This window comes from Grammomys surdaster, unplaced genomic scaffold (genome assembly GCF_004785775.1).
Source record: "Grammomys surdaster isolate TR1022 unplaced genomic scaffold, NIH_TR_1.0 126109, whole genome shotgun sequence".
In the NCBI taxonomy this organism is placed as follows: domain Eukaryota; kingdom Metazoa; phylum Chordata; class Mammalia; order Rodentia; family Muridae; genus Grammomys; species Grammomys surdaster.
The window spans coordinates 4,592,155-4,614,886 of record NW_021620917.1 but is presented as its reverse complement, the minus strand read 5'-3'; the positions used below and the strand labels follow the sequence as shown (position 1 = coordinate 4,614,886).

The following is a 22,732-nucleotide window of genomic DNA, read 5'->3' as shown; positions in this document are numbered from 1 at the left end:
AGTGACGGCTTTGAGTAGTAAACCTGCTGTTAGCATTCTGTCTAAACTCCATCCCACGGTTACCTGGCAACAGCTAGGTAGGCCTGGCCCACTATAAAAGGGGCTGTTTGCCCCCTCCTTGCTCTTTTCCTCTCTTGCCCTCCCCTCTGTCCCCTTGCCCCTCCCCCCTCTCTCCAAGTGCTCATGACCAGCCTCTACTTCTCTATATTCTCTCTCTCTCTCTCTCTCTCTCTCTCTCTCTCTCTCTCTCTCTCTCTCTCTCTCTCTCTGCCTCTACTACCCTCTTAACTCCCCTCCCCATGCCCTGAATAAACTCTATTCTATACTATACTGTGTGGCTGGTCCCTCAGGAGTAAGGGATGCTCGGCATGGGCCCACTGAGACATCCCCTTCCCCCATACCTCAGCACACACCCATAGAACATATCCTGTATCTCTTTATCTTTTTATAAACACATCACCTGTGTTTTATATGAAGCAAAGAAAAACCAAGAGCTTACTCTGACCAACATCTAGAGGTGTGAAGCTCACATCTTCAAGCCAGACAGAGTGAGTCAAGAGCTTTGAGAGAACCTCTCTACAGAGGATTGGAGAGTGCGTCTCAGAATGCCCCCCCCCACTCTTTAAAAAAAACGGCTTGCTAGGCAGGAAGCAGAGTGAGTTTTTGGATGTTTATTGTTACATTTATTTAATTTTTTTGCAGTAATAGATGAGGCACAAATACCTCCTGCTTTTCCAACACTGCAACAGAAAGGACACTAGTCAAGGGTAACAGTGAAATTAAAATTAAAAAAAAATACAAAAGCCTAAGGTCTGGGAGAAAACCTGACTACAATCTACGTGGAGAAACTTGTAAATGACTCCAGCCTTGTCTTCCAATTGACCCACTTCACAGATCACAGAGTAGGGGTGTCCTGGCAGAAAGGACATGGCCAGGCTCAGCTCGCCAGGATGGTGGGCCTCTGCCCATCCGCCGGCGTTCTGCTCGGCTAGCTGAAGTTCACATCTTGCTAATCACGTGCTGCCGGCTTTCAAAGTGACTGGTACATATGGTCAGGCTGTCAGAGGGACAGTGCTCTCCCTGACAACCCCGCCCTCACCTCAGTCACAGTGGCCCCCAGCAGTGGCTGGGAGCAGGCTGTGTCTGTGTGGGGTCTCAGCACTGACAGATACATGGGGCTTTGGTGACTGTGTGTGGACCTGAGACCCCAAAGAGCCCTGCAAGGTTGCTGGTCCCCGGTACTAGCCTGGCCACATCCCCTCAGCTTGTGAAGACTTGGTGAGACAGGCAGAACGGCTGTTCGCTCCCCAAAGGGAAGAGCCAGAAGCTCAGCAAGCGCTGATATAAACCACTGAGCACAGGCAGCGAGAACAAGTGGGCGCGAGAGACTATTTCCTAGTCCGAGCGCTGCGATAACGAAGGGTCTAACAAGTGGTCCCATCCGTCTCCTGGCTTAGCATCTGCTCTGAGAATCCTATCTATCTGGTGGGTAAAATGAGCCAAGACCAGGATGCAACAGGGATCAAGTGTCAGGAGCAATTCGGTTGCAGACAGGGCCCTTGGATGTGTTAGTGAGCCAAAGAGCACTCTGGGGAAGCTATAAGCCACACCCCAGCTCCCAGAAAGATACTCATGTACAGAGGGGCAGGTCTGGAATGCAATAGATTGTAAAATGTGCGAAGCCTGCCAGGAGGCTGGCCCGGCCAGGCTGAGGCTTAGAAGGTTGTGCTGATGTCCCCAGCCTTCTGCACCCTCATTGACCAGGGCTAGGAGGGTACAGACTGGCTTTGTGTGCACAGAGACAGAACCCAGCCTGCCAGCCGCTTGGAGAGCAGAGCGCACTGTGTGAAGGCAATGGTGAGGGGTGGTGTGCAGAGCCCAAGGCTTCTCCTGAAGGACCAGTGGCTGGCCCACCAAGCAGCCAAGACCTGAGGACACTCTAGAGTTGCTGAGCGTCTCTGGCCCACTTCCAGAGCCCAGGACAGGGGATGCTACACGCCACCAACTGTCAAGTAAGGCATCCTACAAGGCCACTTGGTTATGTGTCTTTGCCATGGGCTGTGGAGGGACAGGGGAGGAGGAGAGAGCACCACTATGTATGCACAGGCTGGCCAGAGCTGCTTTAGAGGCCACCTGTCCACACTGTGGCCCCCTGGGCATGGAGACATCGTGAGTGGCTACTGGGGCAGTGAGGCAGGTTCACAGCTCCCCCGTGTTCTCTAGGAGTGTGGACACCTGACTCGGCGCCTCTGCTCATCCTGACATGCCTCAGAGGGGGGACTAGGAGGGTGTTGGCACAATTTTAAAGGCAGTGTGTTCACTTTGGGAGGTGGCACTGTGGCCTGCATGCCCCTCTACAGTAATGTGAGGCTAAGCTAGTGTCTCAGAGGGGAGAGCCGTCTGCAAGGCCAGCTGGGGTTGTGTTTCTGTCATTAATGAGAACACGTGTGTGTCTGTGCATACTTGAACCTTGGTTAAGTTGTGTCAGCAAGGAAGAGTTTCTGCAGGGAGAGAGAAAGCTGTGTTCCTAGGTTTTACAGATCAACACCAGAGCGACGGCGTGGATTCAGTAGTTTCACAGTCCCCGATTCAGTAGCTATCACTGACACTCCCACGTCCTCTTGTCCAGAGCTCGCTGGTGTGGTTGGCAGTCCAGCATTCTTGAGCCAGGTATTAGATGGTATGGATTGGAGATGCCCACTGCAGGTCCACGCAGGCGGCAGACACACCAGAGACACGTGGCCACAGGCCACAGAGGCCACGAGAGGATGACAGAGGGGCTGTCTCTCACTGCAGCATGATGTCTTTCAGGTTCTCCTGCAGGATCGTGTCCTTCACAGCGTGGAACACGAAGCGGATGTTCTCGGTGTCTATGGCAGTGGTGAAGTGGTGGAACAGGGGCTTGCTGCGGTTCCTGCGCTTCCGGTCAAAGCATTGCACCAGGTAGCGCTGGACGTCCTGCAGCCGGTGCGGGTCACCCTTGAAATCTGGGAAGTGCTTCTTAATGCTCACTGACTTCACCTTCTCCACCAGGAGGTCCATCTTGTTGAGGAAGAGGATGATGGAGACGTTGAAGAAGAGTTTGTTGTTGACGATGGTCTCGAAGATGTTCATGGACTCCACCAGCCGGTTGGTGCGCCTGTCCTCCATGAGGACCTGGTCGTACTCACTTGAGGACACCATGAACAGGATCGAGGTGATTCCGTCGAAGCACTGGAACCACTTCTGGCGCTGCGACCTCTGGCCGCCCACATCTACCATCTTAAATGGGATTTTCTTGATAACGAAGTCATGTTCCACGATTCCCTTGGTGGCCTTTCTAGCCAGCAGGATGTCTTGCTTACTGGGGAAGTAGTTCTGGAAAACATGAGAAAGGCAGACATTTGAGAAGGAAGGAAACCAGGGAAGGATGAGCACAGGAAAGCTGGCAGAGGGACTGGCTGCAGGAGAAAGATACAAGACAGGGACCTTAGCAAGAACATTTAACCAAGCGAAAAGCAAATCTCACTGACAGACCTTTAAATCCATCTTGCAACAAAATAACAGGATTGAACACTCATTTCTTAATGAGTACAAGCTCACTGGCGTGAGACAGAATGGCCAGAACCTTCAGTTGGGTCTCATGTAAAATGCTGTCCTGTCTTCTTCACTAAAAGAAATTAAAAATCTTCTTCATTTGTTTCTGTAACATAAATATTTATTTTTCTAGCTTCCAGAGCATGTATGTTCTAAAAACCCTCCCAGTGACTAATTTGGGTTGTGTACTGTGATCTAAATGAAGCCTATGAGATATTTAGTGTCTTTGCCTTGGAAACTTTACTTTTCTTTGGTGCTGAAGATAAAACAGTCTCCTGCATGCTCTACATTGAGGCATACCCCAACTCCCCACTAGGGGATTCCAAGCAGGTGTCTCCCACAGAGCCACTCCCTAAGGTCCTAATTGTGGCAATTCTCAAACCCTTTAATTCTGCATTTGGAAGGCCTCAGGTATCATTTGTCTACTCATGTCACAGGGGACAGAAGGTATCTAAACTATGAGGCCAGAACAGTGAGATCCAGAGTGAGACACCCAGATAGATGGGTATTTCAGTCAATAAAGCAAAGCGGAGAAAACAGCAGGCAGGGAACAATCTTCAGACGTTGCGGTGACACTACCCAGGGGTGACTTGGGCTCATTAGGATGTCAAATGTTACAAAAGCACCAACATCACCAAGGCAAATCCACCATGTGATGGAGGAAGTCTCCACACTGCCTGGGTGCTGGCGGGCACTGGGGGCTCTGCTAGTCTTTCAGGAGCACAATGGTAGCATGACTGTGCTTCCAGTTCTGTCAGCCATGTGCACTCATCATTGTATTTTTATTTTTTACGGAGATAAGTGTCCCAGGCTGGCCTCCAAGGCTCGATGCTCCTACACAGGCCTGCTGAGTGCTAGGCTTCCAGCACACGGAGGCCTGAGACCAAGGGGACAGTGACAACGGCAAGCAGGCAGCTTGTGAGGGATTGCCGCTTCACTATACTGTCAGCCTTGGCACACGCTAGAATTTCTCTACCACAAGTGTCAGGAAAGCCTCTTTTGGCCCCAGCCTGGGCTCCCATGTTTCTCACAGAGACTGGGGTGAAGCCATTCTTACAGGGAGACCCCTTCCCTAAGTGCAGGTGTGTAGAATCGAGCAGGGACATGGGAGATGGCACAATTCACAGCAGCCATGTGACGAGCTGGCCCACGGTGCCACTGGAGTCCCTCGTCTGCTTTGGTCTCCACATCAGGTTTTCTAACCCTGGACTGCGGTAGCGGGGGAGAGATGGGCTACTCACCAGCTGGCCAATCCGGTCTAAGTTATCCAGAAAGTACTTCACCGATTCACCCTGTTGTGAAGAAAAACAGTCACAGCTCAGGCTTGATGGAGGAAGCCAGAGTAACAGATGAAAGGACGGGACTTGGGGGACAGAGTGGGCAAGGCTGCTCTGCTGTGAAACAGGAAAGCAAAGTCTAAGAAGGCAGAGACTGGCTGGGTGCTGCTTTTTTTTTTTTTTTTTTTGGCTAACTCGGTCACCTAGGAAGGACTATCAACTATCAATTGGAGAGTTTTTCCATCAGTTTGGCCTACAGGTATTTTCTTAATGATTGACATGGGTGCTCTGGGCACCTTGTGGATGCTGCCACCCCCAGGAAGGTGGTCCTTTGGTTGTACAAAAAAGATAGATGCGCAGACCAGAAGTGAGGTGGCGGGCAGCGCTCCTCCATGGCCTCTGTGTCAGTCCCTGCCCAAGTTCCTGCCCTGCTGTCCCACAGTGATGGACTGTGACATGAAGTGTAAGCCAGAAAAGCCCTTTCCTTCCCCAAGCTGCCCTGGGTCACAGCAATGGAAAGCACAATAAGACAGTACATGTGATTTACAAAACGACCCAGGTGTGGTGGTACACATCTACAGTCTCAGCTCTTGGGAAGCTGAGACAGGAAGATTACCACAAGTTCTGAGCTACAGAGAGAATCTCAATCCAGGTAGGCTTAGAGGGCAACACTCTACTTCAGAGAAACAAACCAACCACCAAGCAAAAACAACTCCCAAACTCCACAAAGAAAGAGAGAGAAAAACAAAAACAAAACAACAACGCTGTTTGAGGCTGGAGCTGCGGCTCAGTTGCTAGACTGTCGAGCATGCAGGCTGCCGAGCATGCAGGCTGCCGAGCATGCAGTCTGTCGAGCATGCAGGCTGAGGCCCTCAGAGCACTACACAAACTGGCTGGTGTGCACAGCTGGAATCCAGGGCACTCTCAGCTACATGCCAGGGTGAGGCCAGCCTGACTTAAAACAAGCAAGCCTCAAACTCCATCATCCCACAGCTCTAGCCCAGATCTGAACTCTTCCCTCCAGTGCAGATGGTGGATACTGTCTCGGGCACACCAGCAGCAAGGGCTGGGGCGAGAAGTAAAACGAGAAGATTTGCCTCTGACACACATGGCCCAAGGGCTTCAGGTAATGTCTGTAAAGACGGGAGTCCAGCTTCTAGAAGCCTCTGTATGATTCATGACACAGAATGAGGAGAATCTTTGGTGATGAGTTTTTCTGCTGGACAACTAACTGAGCTACTCAACGGCCAACGCCTGTCCCTGCATGCATCGCTCATGGCCCTGCCCTATAGGCCAGGAATAATGGGAGTGACACACAGTGCTGAGTAAACAGCACAAGAAGCTTCCTTCAGAAATCAAAGGCTGGGCAGGCAAGGTGGCTCAGTGGTAAGAGCATTGCTGCCAAGGCTAATGACCTGAGTCTGATGCCTGAGTCCTACGAAGGCACAAACTGAGAACTGACTCCACAAAGTTGTCCTCCGACTCATAGCTTACATGTGCCTATGTGCGCACACACACACAAAATAAACGTAGGAGGAGGAAGAGGAGAGGAGGGGGAAGAGGAGGAGGAGGAGGAGGAGGAAGAAGAAGAGGAAGAGGAGGAGGAGAAGGAGAAGGAAGCAAGCCGAAGACTAGAAAACAGTTCCTCCGTAAATCCCAAAGAGTGTAGCTCTCTAAATTCCATAGGAACCTTCATCTGAAAGATGACAGCAGTCACGGGGTTCACCTGCTGCCATCACTGTGCATTCTCACAGAAGTGTACAACGGCAAGGTCACACACATGCAACAGAATGGCGCTGAAATAAAAATTATTCTTTGGTTTGATGCGTGTATGTTGTGCATGCCTCTGTGTGTGTGTGTGTGTGTAAGCCAAAAGACAGGCTTGGGTGTCATCCTCTGACACAGGGCAGGCCCCTCAGTGGTCTGGAGATCATCAACTAGGCTAACTGGCCAATGAACCCCAGAGTTCCTCCTGTCTTTGCCTACAGATGCTGGCTGCTGGCTCCCTATGTGGGTTCTGGGGCTCAGACTCAGGTCTGCATGCTTGTGAGGCAAATACACTGGCACCCAAGCCATTTCCCAAATGGCACATTCTAGGTCTTCAAGAAGGATAGGCCATGACAGGACACCCATTATAGACTGTGATTGTCTGACAAAAAGTTGACAAAAATCAGCCTCTGAGTGTGGTTTATTTTTTATTTTTAAAACCTTTGAGATCACATCTAATGATGCAGCCTAGGCTAGCCTGAGCTAATTCATCAGCCTTCTCTGTGCTGAGACAGCAGATGTACACAGCCCAGCTCCTGTTTGTCTGTCTCTCTGTCCTTGGCCCAGATGGCCCAGAGGAAGAGGTGACCAGTCACTTACTTCCTGCTTGGAGGGAAGGTCATAGGGATGATTCAAAGGAGAGGATTTTGTTCTAGGGATGGCAGCACTCAAGTTTCCCTGCACCAGCCCCCACGAAATGCAGCAAACGCAGCCCTGGTGGTGGGCAGCCAAGCTCCGAGGTGGGAAGAGGCACCTAAGGCCCAGAAACGAGCTGTCATCTCTACAGGCAACCTGTGCTCCTCACACAGCTGTCCCACCCTGCTTGCATGGAAGGCGTTTCAAGAGGCCAAGTGGGTCAGCCCCTGTGCTGACTCTCCCCTCTCCTGGTCCTGTCTCCTCCCTCAACACAAAGGCAGGAAGCTGCTGGGTCATAGTGGCTCCACCATGTCACCCCAGTCGCTGGGCAGGGGTGACAGCTCACAGCCTGGGCCACTCCCTCTTGGTTCTACTCAGACAGTAGCATAGCAGAAGGAAGGAAGAGACCTTCTATGGGGCTTTAGGTGCATGCTTGCATTCCTGCACGTTTGTGTGTATGTGCACGCGCGTGTGCATGCACGCACAGGCTAAAAGACAGTCTTGGGTGTCATCTTCAGGAACACTGTCCCCTCCTCTGACCAGGGTGTCTCATGGTCTAGAGCAGTGTGTATGTTTTCAAGGCTGACTAGTGGTAGACATTTCCCTGTTTGCTAGCTTATGTGGTGGCATCAGCAGAAGGAAGGGAAGTCTTTACTTAGTGCAGTAGTGATTTAGGGTTGGCGAGACAGCACAGTGGTGTGTGCGAGGACTTTGGAGGCCACCATCGAGGGTGGTGGTTAACGAGGAAGAACTGAGAAAGGTCTTTACTGGCATCTCCAACAACATGGTGATGTCAGTAACACACCTAGATGAGGACACCTGGACTGCTGTGGGTGTGAGAGCACTGTCCTGTCCCAACGCTCGGCTCATGTGTGCGACACTGCCTGGATGCTAGGCATCTGTGGCTTTTAGTGCTATACTGTGGCCGTTTGCTATGCAGCCACAGAAAGGGGTATTTTAGGGGTAAGGAACTAGGAGCTATAAAAGAAAATGTTGCGCTTCCCAGAGTGCTCTCAGCCCCAGCAGTCTCTCGAGCCTCAGAGGCCCTGGTTACTGCATAAAGACACACGTCTTTACCGTCTTTACCCCGTTACAACCCCTTAGAGATTCTTTTTTGTTTGTTTTGTTTTGAGACAGAGTCTCACCATTTAGCTCTGTCTCCTGGAATTCACTCTGCAGACCAGGCTGACCTTGAATTCAGAGATCTGTTTGCCTCTGCCTCCTGAAGGCTGGATAAAGGTGTGGTCGCAAAGCCTGGCTTTTAAAATCTTTTTTTAAAGTTTATTTACGTGTGTGTGTGTGGGGGGGGTTGGGGGATAGAGAAGAGACAGGACAGCCTGCAGGAGTTGGCTCCAGGGGCTGAGTGGCACCTTTACCCACTGAGTTGTTTCTTCAGCTCAACGTGTACTTTTCAACGCTGGCTACGCTAGACATTGCCTCTTTCCTAGTTTAGTGACCCTCTGACTGCCCACTGTCTAGTACCTGTGTAGACGGCCCCCAGGCAGAGAGAAGGACTCACACACCCACCAGCAGAGCTGCTAATAAACAGTCAGCAAACCCTACCGCCTGCTGGGAAGTGAGTCAGTACCTGTTTCTCCAGCTCCTTCTGGAAAGCCCCTGGGTTTTCACCCCATTCCCAAATAAAGGAAAGACTTGGAAACCAAAACACTCAGTAATTCAAGCTTCCAATAATCTGTGTTAGACATGAAAACTGAGCTGGGCAGTGGTGACTCACACCTTTAATCCCAGCACTTGGAAGGCAGAGGCAGGTTGATCTCTGAATTTGAGGGCAGCCTGGTCTATAGAGTGAGTTTGAGGACAGCAAGAACTACATAGAGACACCCTGTTACAGACAGACAGACAGAGACAGAGAGACAGACAGACAGACAGACAGACAGAGTGAGTGAGTGAAATGAAAACTGAGCCAGCTCCCTATCTCCACCCCGGCTGAGGTTTAGGTCTGGAGCCTCATATGCGAATGCTAGGCAAGTATCTACCACCAAGCCCCAGCTCTATTTTTCATTTTGAGACAGGCTCCAAGCAAATTGCCCATGCCAGCCTTGATCTTTCAAACCTCCTGTCTCAGCTTCCAGAGTAGTTGGGATGATAGACCTGTGTTACCTCTGAGAACATTTTCAAATATATATATGTATATAAGATATGTAATGTCTGTCTGTCTGTCTGTCTGTCTCTCTCCCCCTCCCCCCCTCTCTCTCATACAAACTCATGTAAATAAACTTTCAAAAATGTTTCTAAAAGAAAGCCAGGTATTGTGACATACATTTCCTATCCCAGCCTCCAGGAGGCAGAGGCAAACAGATCTCTGATTTCAAGGTCAGCCTCCGATTCTATGTCTGTCTGTCTGTCTGTCTGTCTGTCTGTCTGCCTGCCTGCCTGCCTACCTACCTACCTACCTACCGTGGTCATCAGAGCAATAACATCCTGACATTCTTCACAAGTGAGAGGTGATGAGTAAGCGGTGGCTGCCTTGTTATTGGTAGGAAGGTAATTTTGACCCTGAGGAAGTCTCAGAGACTGAGAGCCTGCCTGAAGAGGCTGGTGTCCAGTGTAAAGTGCCCATCCACTCTATGTTCAGTGGACACTTTGCTTGGCCCTACCATTAACATAATGCATCTCAGCAAAAAAAAAAAAAAAAAAAAAAAAGTGATGTTTGCCTAACAAGTCAGGGTAAGAATTTCTTTTTGGGGAAGGGTGGTGGTGGTCTCAAACTCACAAAAACACCCAGCTAGTAACATTTCTCTTTTGCTCTCTTTTTTCAGGGTCACATGTAGCCCAGGGTGGCCTCCAATTCAGAGTGCTGGGATTACAAGCATGTGCCATCATGTATTTACAAATGCCTTACAAGTATTTATACACATAGAGTTAAAACACAGGCAAAACTAAACACTAGTTATAAAAATTAATAGATAAGCCAGGCATGGAGGCACACATCTACAAAGCCAGCTCTTGGAAACACTGAGACCGGGGCAGCCCAGCCCAGCCCGGGATACACAGAGATAACACTAAGCAAGACCAAACCTCCCTAACACATCCAGTGTGCTTCCTACGAGCCACACACCAGTCGAGGCCTTTAGCTCTAACAACTTGCTACAGCAGGAGAGGCAGGTGTCATTGTCTTCTAGCTACAGACGCCAAATAAGGTGTAGGTTAAGGAGCCAGCCCAGGTGCGAGCTGTATGTTTCTCAAGTTTGTCAGTTAGCCATATTTAGGTGACAGGACACAAGAAAGATAAAGGAATAAGAGCTCTGAATTCAGGACAGTGGCCCTGCTGGCTGGAGGCTGTGGTGTTATGAGGTTTACTAGTGTTCACTAGTGTTTTTAAGATTGATTATGGTACAGAACTGTTTGGCTACTTCTAAAATGTATACATGCTTTCAGGCCAAATCTTGTAGTTGTCCAGGATGTGAGAGGTATTTATACATTCCATTATGTTTTTGTTTATTGTTGTTGTTGTTGTGTGTTCACATGCAGGTGCGTGAAGGTTAGATGGGTTGGTTCTCTCTTCTGTGAGTTCCAGGGATCAAACTCGGGTCATGGAGCTTGCAAGGCAAGCTCTTTTAACCCACGTAGTCAACTCCCCCTCCAGCCCCTATATTAACTTTTTAATATAGGTCAACTTACTTTCCTGGAACCAACTCAGTTTGATGACAACTCACTGCATGTACATACGTGTGTGCCGACATGTACACTGTGTGGAGGCCAGAGGGCAGCGCTGGCTATCTTCTATTGATTGTTTCAGACCTTACTTTCCCCTTTTCTTTCTTCTTTTTTGTTCCACTTTATTTTTTTTATTTTTTATTTTTTTTGGTTTTTCGAGACAGGGTTTCTCTGAGTAGCCCTGGCTGTCCTGGAACTCACTCTGTAGACCAGGCTAGCCTCGAACTCTCGAACTCAGAAATCCACCTGCCTCTGCCTCCCAAGTGCTGGGATTAAAGGCGTGCGCCACCACCGCCCGGCCTCCACTTTATTTTTTAAGACAAAGTGTCTCACTGAACCTAGAGCTCACCCATTGGGCTAGACTGGCCAGCAAGCACCCTGCCAACTCTAACAGGATCTGCCTGTCTAATCCTGCCAGTGCAGGGATCTGAACTCGGGTCTCTACACTTGTGCAGCAAGCACTTTACCCACCAAGCCACCTCCCCAGCCCCTATTCTTATTAGGCTCTTTTGACATAGGGTTTTTACTATATAGCCCAGGTTGGCCTGGGTCTTGTGATTCCCCTCCCTCAACTTTCTGAGTGTGTATACCACCATGCTTAGTTGAGGTTGTTTTTACCAAAGTCTCAGGTCTACTTTGGGATGCTTTTTTGGCATTCCCACACCATTCCTTTCCTCCTGAGCCTGCGTGAGTCCAAATACTCTGAGCTGACCTGCAACATGGAGGGTATGACCTGCTACAACTGGTTTCAGAATAAATCAGAGTGACCAATCCCAGTGTGCAGTGGTGGAGAGTTACAGATGTGCCTCCAGCATCCATCCAGACAGTGCTGGTGCTACCTCTTTCTGCATATGACGTGAAGACATCTCTCATGAGCCCCATGGAGGCGCATGCTTGTTAAGGTGTAGTCACAAGCATACCCTAAACCAAGACAGTCTGCCTGTCCTGTCCTGAGTCTCCCCAGGCTTCTTCCCTTAGGACTACCCCACTTCCTTCCCCAGACAGGTTGTGTGGGATGCCTAGTTTCCCCTCAGGGATGCAGCAGCTGGCTTCTCCCTCAGAGATGCAGCAGCTGGCCCAGCTCTGCTCGATGCTGATGGGCAGCCCAAGTTCCCTCAGAACACAGGGCTCTCCTGTGGAGCCGTCCCACACCAGCACATTCTAGCCCAGCCCTCACGGGTCCCCAGTCCTCTGTGGATACCCTGTTGCTGCAAGCCCCATGACAGCCTGGCTCTGCTGCCTCTCCAGACCTCAGTATCTCCCCGATCCCACTGCTGATTCCAGGCTCACAAGGATGGATGTTGATTTGGGGGTGGCTGATGTAAGAGTAGGATCTGTGACATTGCAGAAGGAAAGCAGGAAAATCCTATGCAAGTTTCTTCATTTTATCTGATGCTACCGAGGTCCACAGGAAGAGAAAGCTGAGAGGCATGCTTCCTGTAGGCCAGCCAAGACACTGCCATCTAGCCTAGTTAATTTATCAGGCAGCCCACTTCACAGATGGCATGTCTTCATTATGTGTATGAGTATTTTGCCTGCATGTATGTGTGTGCTCTGTGTATGTGCCTGGTGCCTGTGGAGGCCAGAAGAGGTGTGAGATCCCCTGGAACTGGACTTAAGGATGGTGGTAAGCCATTCTGTAGGTGCTGGTCATCAATCTTGAGTCCTCTGTAAGAACAGAAAGTATGCAAACACACCTTCAAACCAGTCTCTCAGCTTAGAGTTCAAAAGAAATGTTACTTGATTTACAACTTCTGGCTGTTTTTTTTTTTTTGTTTAAATTTATAAACAGAGTCACATGTAGCCCCAGCTGGCCTCAAACTTGCTTTGAAGCCTAAGCTGACCTTGAATTTCTGACGCCATGCATGAGGAGGCCATCAGGTGTCCTGTTTTACCACTCTCTGCTTTATTGTTTTGGGACAGGGTCTCCTACTGAGCTGGAAGCTAGTCTGGCAGCTAACAAGTCCCAGCAATCTGGCTGTCTTGGCCTTGGTAATGCTGTGTGTGTGTACGGGCACACCTGGCTTTTTATGTGGGTGCCAGGGATTAGAACCCAGTTCCTCATGCCTGCACACAGCAAGTGCTTTTATTATCAGCTGTGCCATCTCCTCAGCTCTTCAGGTTTTGTTTTTTTGTTTTTTTTAAAAAAATATTTTATTTTTTAAGTTCAACAACAAGCATTTGCTACTGGAAAAGGAAAACATAATGCTGTTAAAATTAAAAGCAACAGCTACTCAGGAGGCTGAGGTAGGAAGACCCCAAACAAACAAATGGAAAGCTGGGGCTGCTAGTCAAAGTGGTGGCAACGTGGGAGAATACTTGTGTAGCATGCCAAGCCCTAGTACACCATACACGCACACACACGCACACACACACACCCATGCTTGAACTCTTTGCCTCACTATGTGCATGGCCTGAGAGAACAGAAGTGTGGACTACAAAAGGTTACAGACCAGACGCTGCTGACGAGTGAAGTGCAACCGCGTCTCCCACGGACTACTCTAGGCCATCTAAATAAGGGCAGTGGCTCCTCTCAGAGAAGAACAGAGGCACAGAGCTGAAAGACAACAAGGGGCCAGGCATATGAAGTCCCTCCCATTTGGTGGTGGAGGCTTGCCAAAGGGAAGGGGTCACAGCATCTTCCTGCTGGATATGACAAGGCCTTGACCTCCCCCACTACAGGCTGAACAAAAGGGAAGGAACAAGGCTCAAAGCATCGTGTGCCTGCCAGACACTGAGTCATCCCTGCTGTGGGGGCAGTGGCTCTCGGAAGCAAGGGGAGACAAGCTCTGCCATGCAGCCCAGGCGCTTCGGCCAGCTGGAAGGCCAGGCTGAGGGCAGGGAGGCCCAGGCGCCCCTGTAGGCCTGTTCAGGCTCTGCTCCTCATAAAGAGCCCTTGTGCCGTCTCTCTTGCCTGGTGCTCTGGATTCTGGGCCTGTGGCCCCAGGACCACTGACTCAGCAAGCCATCTCTTCAGCTAGCATTCTTGACTTGGATTTGGACAAGGGGCTGAGATCTCCTTCCTGGCTTCTGACCAGAGATAACAAACAGAAGTTGCTTTCTCCTCTCTTCACAGAGGTTCTCACTTCTTGAATGTTCTGCTGATGACAGGTTATTGGGATTTTATGAGACCTTGCCCCAACACACACACATACACATACACACACATACACACACACGCACACGCACAGTGGTGTAAATGGCAGAACTGCTGTTCCCATGTCCCTCTTGAGATGTAGACACAGAATGACCTCATCTGACCATGAATGGCAGCACACACTTGCCAACTTGCCAGTGTGACAGCTTCACATGGCAGATGCTAAGCTCCAGGACAAGTGGCCCTCTGAGGGATGCTTCCCTTGTTTGGCTCACAATGAACCAAGGCCTTGTCTGACACAGTACACTCCCTTCATCCACTCTGGCTACTGTTTGAAGCTAACACTGTGATACACCTGCCACTCACAGACCAGATGCATGTGCACCAGGAGGGTTCTGACACCAAGAGGTCCAGGGTCTGAGGCTGGCTCAAAGCAGAAGAGGAACAAGAGGAGGAGGAGGAGGAAGAGGAGGAGGGAGGGAAGGAAGGAAGGAAAAAAGGAAGGAAGGAAGGAAGGAAGGAAGGAAGGAAGGAAGGAAGGAAGGAAGGAAGGTAGGAAGGAAGGAGGCAAGCAAGCAGCAGCTGGCTGAGGCAAGAGGTTCCTAAACCCAAAGCCAGCTTACATAGCAAGCCCTTGCCTCAAAATACAAAGCAAACTGAGGGCTAGGATGGAGCTCATGGTGGCACACTTGCCCAGCATTTATGAGGTCTGGACTTGACTCCCAGCACCGCACTCTCAGAAAAGAAACAAAGTTCTGCTTGTTGTTCACCAGCAGACAGCTTCCACACAGATCCCTGTGGAGGGAGTGCATAGGCCCAGGTAGGAAGGACTCATGAATGAATCAAACTACTTACATGAAACCAACTTACCAACCTACCAGAGTGCAAATCCTAGCTAACATTTAAGTTTCCTGACCATCCCGCCTTTCCCCTTTATGGATGTGAAGTAAGCACCCCACCTGGCTTCTCATCTTCTAACTGGTGTCAGGGCAGGAGTGGTGTACACGTGTGTAATCCCAGCCAGGGCAGGAGTGGTAATACACGTGTGTAATGCCAGCACTTGGTGGGCTGAGGCATAGAGATCCTGAGTGACGGAGGGATGAGTCTGTCTCAAACCAAACTGAACCAATGTGCCAGCTATTCAAGAATGGAGATCTGAGTCTCCTCTGACAGCAGTGCCACTAAGAGGGTTCTTCACAGCACAGTCTGGAATGCTCAGAAGCCAACGCCAGGCCACCTCGGGGGACCTCCTTAGAGCAACTCTTATGCGTTTATGCAGGAATAGTGCCAGGTGAAGTGTCATCTTCGCATAGCCTGAGCAGCAGGGACTTTTTAGACAAAGAGGACATTTGAAAGGTGTCAATGACTTGTCTCTCAAAGCAACATGTTTTCCACATTTTGGAGAATTTAACTTGATGTTTTTGAAAAATGTCAAAGCTTGGTAAATACAAGTATAACACAGACTTTGGTTTCTTGAAGCTGGCTAGGGAAGATTCAACATTTTATCACATTCTACCCTCTAGCCAGTGAGTTCCTTTTTAGAAGAGAATGTTCATTGAGAAATTAGGAGGTGGGAGCGGGGGGGGGGGCTCTTCTAGAGGACCAGAGTTTGGTTGTCAGTACCCACATCAGATGACGCACAACTGCCTGTAACTCTAGCTCCAGGGAATCCAGGAGCTCAGGGCAGGCCTCTGAGGACAGTCACAAGCAAGTGCTCTCAAGTGCGCGCGCACACAGACACAGACACACATTCTTTGAAAAAAGTCATTTCCAGGTTCAGTGTCTGTAATAGCCAGGATTGGGGGGGAGGGCATTATAGCAGGCTTGTTTGCTGTTCATTATTCACAGCTCTCTAAATGTTTACCTAGAAAGACAAACTCCTCCCCAGGGAGCAACGCCACTAGCACAATCAGCAAAGTTACTATTACCAAGGGACCCCAATTCTCACAGAAATCAGGAGAATGCTGGAAGGGAGAAACCACAGCCTAAAAGAATAAAGCCCTTAGTGAGTTCAGTCCATATGTATCCTCATTTAAAAGCTTCCTAACAATACTGTCTGGTGGTTCAGGCCTGCAATCCTAGCCTCTAGGAAGGCTGAGACAGGGAGATCTCAAGTTCATGGCCAGCCTGGGCATCTGAGTGAGACTGTCCCAAACCACAAAGTAAGAAGAGGGCTGGGCTGGAGCTCAGTGGTACCCCCTGCCCAGCACGCACAAAGGCCTGGGTTCAAGCTCTAGTACAGAGCTGTTCATAGTATCACTGTCTTCAGTGGAGAGCACACTGTTCATCCATACATTGATACTGGATGCACGGGTAACCTGAGGGAATATGAGACATGTTAATGCTAAACCAAAGCCATCATCCATGGGCCAGCCTGGGGAAGGCTCAGAACCCATGGAAAAATCAGGGCATGGAATGTGTGTCTGAAACACCAGCACTGGGAGTAGTGATAGTTAACAGTCAGTCAGTCAGAGACCCTGCCTCAAAATTTAAGACAGAGAGAGCTGGCGTTGACTCAGCTGTTCAGAGCACTGGAAGCTCTTGCAGAGGACTCAGGGTTCATTCCTAGAACCTACGTGGTACCTCACAACCCTCTCTCTCTAACTCCAGTTCCTGGGGGATCCAATGGTCTCTTCTAGCATCTTTTGGGCACCAGGCATACACACAGTGTACAGATACACATGAAAGCAAAACCTTCACACATAAAAAATAAATAAAATAAAAAATGCTTAAAAAGTAAGACAGAGAAATCAGATGTGATAACACATTCCTTTAATGTTAGCACTCAAGATGCATCTCTGTGAGTTCAAGGCCAGCCTGGACTACTTAGTGAGTTCCTGACCAACCAGGGCTACATGAGACCCTGTCTCAAAACAATACAAAGCAAAGATGAAGAACTGGCAGAGGATAGTGACACTAATCCCTGGCCACTATATGTACATGTACCGTGAGTCTCCTTCTCCTCCTACCCCACAGCAGCACAGTAAAACAACAACAGAGAGAAGCCAGCTATTGTACGACTGCATTTACAGGAAACACCTGAGGAGTCTGCAGAGGAGGATGGCTGAGAGTCTGGCTGGGCTGGGAGCTGGGGCCAGTGTGGATGGGCAGGATGGATCTCACTGGTGTGATGGAAATGTTTTAAAAATGGTTTTAGGGTAATGTTTGGACAACTTGGGGAAATTTACTGAAAAGTCCTTGAATTATACACTTCTAAAAAAACTGAATAAAAAGAACAAAGTTTCCACAAAACCAGCTTACTTACTTAAGACAGCTCCCGCCTCGCTTGGGAGGAGGGTTAATCATCTCCGTTTAATCATCCCGAGCAGCTCAGTGCTCCCGAGCAGCTCAGCGCGGGTTCAGGGCTACGATCTACTTCAGAGCCTCAGCTTACAGGGCAGGGACGCTCCAATTATACATCTGTTACAGGCCGTGTGCGTCTTTATTAAACCACAGCTATTTGACAAAGTAGCAGCAGGAAGTTAAACAGACCCCGCATGTCAATTAAAAGGAAACTGGGTAAGAGCCCTAAATGGAACTACAAGCTCCAGCAAGTTCCCTTCAAAGGTCTTTAGAGGAGAGTGGCTAGTCCTTCCCTATGGGGGAAAGTTGCAGCCTGTGCTGCTGGAGTGGGGGATTCCCAAAGTAGACCCCTATTTCCTCACAGCAGGGAGGAAACAAAGCCTGTTCCACAGACAACCAGTGTCTTCTGTAAGAGCAGTGGACACTTGCTCTAAACCACCAATCCATCTCTCCAGCTCCACAGAATTCATTCTCATGTAAGACAGAGTCCTTCCCTAGATGACAATGGAGCCAGATGTGGTGGCTCAGCCTGCGATCCCAGCACTCACTGGCCCAGCCCCCCCCCCCCAAAAAAGAAGTCACCAGGGTTCAAGATCAGCCTCGGCTGTGGAGTATGACAATCTCTGAGACAAAATAAAGAGGTGGGAGGGAGGAAAAAAAGCAATGGTTATAGCATGTCTCACAAGAGAGGGGAATAGGGGCAGAATTACTACAACCTTGTTGCCTGTTGGAAGTTTATCAGGATCTTACAGCTCTAGGTGGGAGGCTGAAAGATTAGAAAACACGGGAAGATGGGAGAGAAGGGGAGGAGGAAGGGGGCCAGGAGAAAGAGGGAGAGCTGGCCCAGACAGCCACAGCAGTGCTCACAAAGCTCTTGCAGCTCTTCTCTAGGCCTGACATTAGCTCAAAGTAAGACGCCAAAAACAAAACCAAGAAACTCCAAACCCCAAAACAAACAAACAAACAAACAAACCCTAAGAGATGACAATAGAGACACTGTGACTTCATGAACAACCAAAAAACACAGGGCAGTGCTTTCAAGCAGGAGTCACCTGAAAGCTCCAAACCAGAGAAGGGGAAAGTGGGGAACACTCAGGGACTGAGCCTTCAGAGTGGCTTTCCCATCCAACCTCTGGCCACCATCTCTGCCCACTCTAGGAGCCCACACACCCAGGGCTCCCTCCCCAGCCAGCAAGGCCTTGCCAACAGGGTCATTAGCACCTTTCAACTGATGGACAGATGAGCACCTGACTGTTGGCCACAGATCCAGCTCTGCTATGAAGACAACTGGTGGATGAGTACAACTTTCACTCTAAGAGGCTGGCCTGCACTTTCTAGAAGGCTCCTCAAGGCTTCGGCACTACTCTCTCCCAGCCAAGCTTATGTTCTGGCTCAGAAGCACGACTTCCACACCACTCCAATTACACTTCATGATCAGCTGTGACGGGGCTTAGCACTGACTTCATGCCCTGTTGCTATCATGGCAGCAGAGTTTTGTCTTGTCTCTGTGTCACAGCTTGGGGAATTTTGTCATCTGGCCTGGTCAAGGCCACGGCCTGCTCCATGTGTTGTATTCCACTTGACTGTGCTTGGGGTTTTCTCAGATTCTGAGCAAACCCTGGCTGTTCAGAGGGCAGCCTTGGGGCCTCTCCCTCCTTTGCACCAGTGGGTCCTGTAGGGATTGATTACAGCCAGACTGGCCTCAACCCTCTCCTCTCAGTTGGTGAAATTCTTGGAGACTTAGGAAGCATTAATTATGTCAAATGCCCATCCAGGCTGGGTGCACCGCTGAGGTAGATGGACTGGAAAGCAATAATCTACTGTGTCATGAAGCAAAGGAAGACCTTTCCATAAAAGAAAAAATGTGGATCCCAGAAACCTAAGTGACTCCCTCAAGCCACAGTGTTTGACATCTATAACCATTTGTGTTCAAGCTTAAGGAAAAAAGCCCCCCCCAGGCTGTTGGCAAAAATCTCAGTACAAGATCTGCCAAATGTCTGAGTGGGCAGAGAGTAATGGGTGCTCTGTGAACGTGACAGCCCTCTTCTGACTCAAACATCCAATTAAAGGTGAAGATCAGAGCACACACAGAGAAGCCTGTGCCTTGTGTTCTTACAGGTTAAGGCACCATGGAGGACTTGGCCAGCGTTCTTGGACTTTCTTGCCAAAGCACATGGGAAGGGAATGAATTGGAGAACCAGACTGTTAAAACCAAAGGACAGAACCTGAGGTGCAGAACACAGTAGCTGTCACATGCAGCTACATATATTTTTATTTTATATGCATGGGTATTTTGTCTGCACATTTATCTGCGTATCACATGTATGCCTGGTGCCACTGAGGCCAGAAGCAGGCATTGGATCTCTTGGGACTGGAGTTATAGATGAGTGCTGGGAATTGAACCAGGATCTTTTGAAAGACCATCTGAACCATCTCTCCAGCCTGTCACTTAGCTTTCTAAACATGTAAAACAGGTTCCCTTCTAATCAGTTTCTTGGGTGTCTAAGTTTATTCTGATATACATACCTGTTGGGATGTGGCTTTGCTACTAGACAGCATTTTTTTCTGTAGCCCAGGCTGGCCTCAAACTTGCAATCCTCCTAACCTTGGTCTTTTGAGTGTTGGCATTATAGACATCCAAGGCAGAACAGTCTTCTATTTTACAGCCTTAATCTGGCTGAAATCTCACCACAGAGTGGACTGAAATGAGTTGCCTTGGGAGACAGAAATTTAAGTGATGGGACCTGGAGACATTTTGGATAATGATCAGTAAAGAGTCACAGGAGTAGAACTTGATGTGAGAATCAAGGTTTGAGGGCCCCCATGGTGGTGTATCTATAATTCTGGCACTCTGGAGGCATAGGCAAGAAGATCAAGAGTCCAAGGCCAATACCATGAAACCCTGCTCAAATGGGAGACCCAGTTTAAGGGACTGACTTTCCTCCTTTTGAGTCTGAGAGTGTAGGATCCATGTGCTTGGTGTCTCAGCTGGTAGCTGAAGGCCTCTGCTAGCACTACTGATAAGTACAGCAGAGAAACAGAACTGCCTGGTCTCTGTGCATTTGAAGAAGCCAAATGCTGGAGAGATTAGATTCCTTGTTCTAAGAGGTGGGATTTCCTAGGAAGGGAAGGTACTATAATGTCTTGGAACTATAGATTTCCAAATGGGCAGGCATGGGAGGGACAACAGGGCATCAGAAATACCTGAGGAGTATCCTGCACTCTGAGAAGATTTGGATAACTAACATAGCAACACTCTCTCTGCCAGCAAGAGAGACAAATGTAGTGGCTGTGGCAGAGTCCTCATGGGGAACATGAGCTGGAATGTGAGTAGGACAGTACAGATGGGTCTCCACAGGCATGGGCACTGACTCTGCACAGGACTTGCTCGGTCAGGGATGGATACTCACGTTCGTGGTGCCATAAAAAAAAAAAGGCTGGGATTCTGATCTTTGACATCTGTGTAAAGAGTTGGTAATGGCAGCCATCATTGCTAAGCCCAGCACTAGAGGGTAGAGACAGGTAGATCCCAAGGACTGGCTAGTTAGACAGTCTAACCCAAACGCAGTGAGACAATGACAGGCAACAGACCTGGAGGGTACAGACTCCTGCTATCTGCTGAGATGGTAGAAGGAGGTGGGACTTCCACTCAGCACGTTACAGCTAGTTACAGGGAGCTAAGCCCGAAGCCTGCTTTCGTAAATGCTGCATGGACTTCATAAAACATGTTTCTGCAGGGTCTGACTTTTACAATCCATCCCTAAAATGTCTCATGGTTTTTATGATTACAAAAATAATACGCTTTGAGCACAATTAAAAATAAAATTATTTAGGGACTGATGAGAAGGCTGAGTAAAGGTACCTGACATCAAGCTGGATAACCTGAGTCTGAATCCCCAGACCAACACAGTAGGAGAGAACTGACTTTCATAAATTGTCTTCTGACCACCACATGTCTTTCTTAGCACATGAACATGTACACACAATAAACAAATATAACAAAAATAATTTAAGGCTGATATGGCAGTGCATGTGTGTATTCCCAACTCCCTTAGGAGCTAAGGCAGGAAGACCATTTGAGACCCAGAGAACTGGACAGCAGCCAAGGCAACTCAGTAGTATTGTGACATGACAACAATCAACTCAGAGAATGTATGGTTTTGTGGCTGTGGCATACACAATAACCATGGGAACAGAGGTGGTCCAGCCACACCAGGTGTTACTCATCTATACCCGAGGCACGTGTGCCTGTCGTCAGTGATAGGACAGACAGATGTGTCCTGCTTCCTGCCGGCTTCCTTCATGGTCAGGATCAGGGCCTTCCTGCCACGTCAGCACCCAGAGTCCTCAGCTCTCCGGCCCTTCCCCAGTGCTCCAGTGCTCAGGGCTCTCCTCTGGCTACCCAGCTCCTAGGGAGTGTTTGGGTTACCTCCTTTCTGCTTGCTTTCCCTTATATAAACAACACAACTCACCTCTTTACAATTCAGCTTTGCATATTCAGCTCTCTGTTTTCCTTTTAAGTTCTTAACATTGCGAATCATGACAGACAGAAAGTAAATAAAAGACACTAATACACAACTAACAGATACAACAGAACTCACAGAGCCAGGGGAGGTGGTGTCCCCTTTAATTCCAGCATTCCAGAGGCACAGGCATGCGGGTGTCTGAGTTCCAGGCCAGCCAGGGCTACAGAGTGAGAACCTGTCTAAACAAGCTACAAAGTGGGACATGACTTGAACCCCAGATGCAGCCTCATAAAACCCTCATTTTATCTTTAAAAGGTAACCTGTGTCAACACTAGGGATCTTTCTTTTTACTTCTGTGTAGGAGTGTGTGTCTCCATGTGTGTGTGTATGTGTGTGTGTGTAGGCCAGAGGTTGATGGTATGTCACTTATTTATTTAGATAGCACCACTCATCCATTCACACAGGCCGGCCAGCAAGTCCCAGAGACACTGTCTATCTCTCTAGCACTAAGATTACAGGCATGTGTTGCTGTTCAGGCTTTTTTTCTTTGCGTGTGTCTCTATGTGCTTTCAATCATACTTCATTTATGCACTTTGCCACAGTGCAGTTGAATTTGTAGTGCAGTCAAGTTGCACCATATGACATTTAGACTGGAGTTCGGGTAGGCGGTGTTTCCCTGTTAAGCCTTGAGTCCATACCCAACACAACTGGTTGTGGTAGGGCACACCTGAAACCCCCAGCATTTAGGCAGGAGGACCTGGGAGTTCAAGGCCAGCATGGACACATTAGACTGTCTCATGGGAAATTCATGACAGCCTGAATGTATGTAGCATCTGAACCATCTGTGGGACTCACTGCAGAATTCACTGTCATGAATAAAATCCTGTAGCGCCGCACTTGACCTCCAAGGAACATCTGGCTCGTGACTATTA

The 22,732-nt window shown here is 49.1% G+C and overlaps 1 protein-coding gene across 1 annotated transcript in view; it reads right to left on the bottom strand.

The window, feature by feature from the left end:
• Positions 1-650: 650 nt before the first annotated feature.
• The window catches only part of Gna12 (G protein subunit alpha 12), a gene marked incomplete at its 5' end in the record, with an annotated part of 77,307 nt that continues 55,225 nt past the window's right edge, over positions 651-22,732 (bottom strand). Inside the window, 2 exons of the mRNA XM_028756014.1 lie at positions 651-3,357; positions 4,818-4,868. Coding sequence (XP_028611847.1) covers positions 2,788-3,357; positions 4,818-4,868 — 621 coding nt within the window. The remainder of the gene's footprint in view (positions 3,358-4,817; positions 4,869-22,732) is intronic.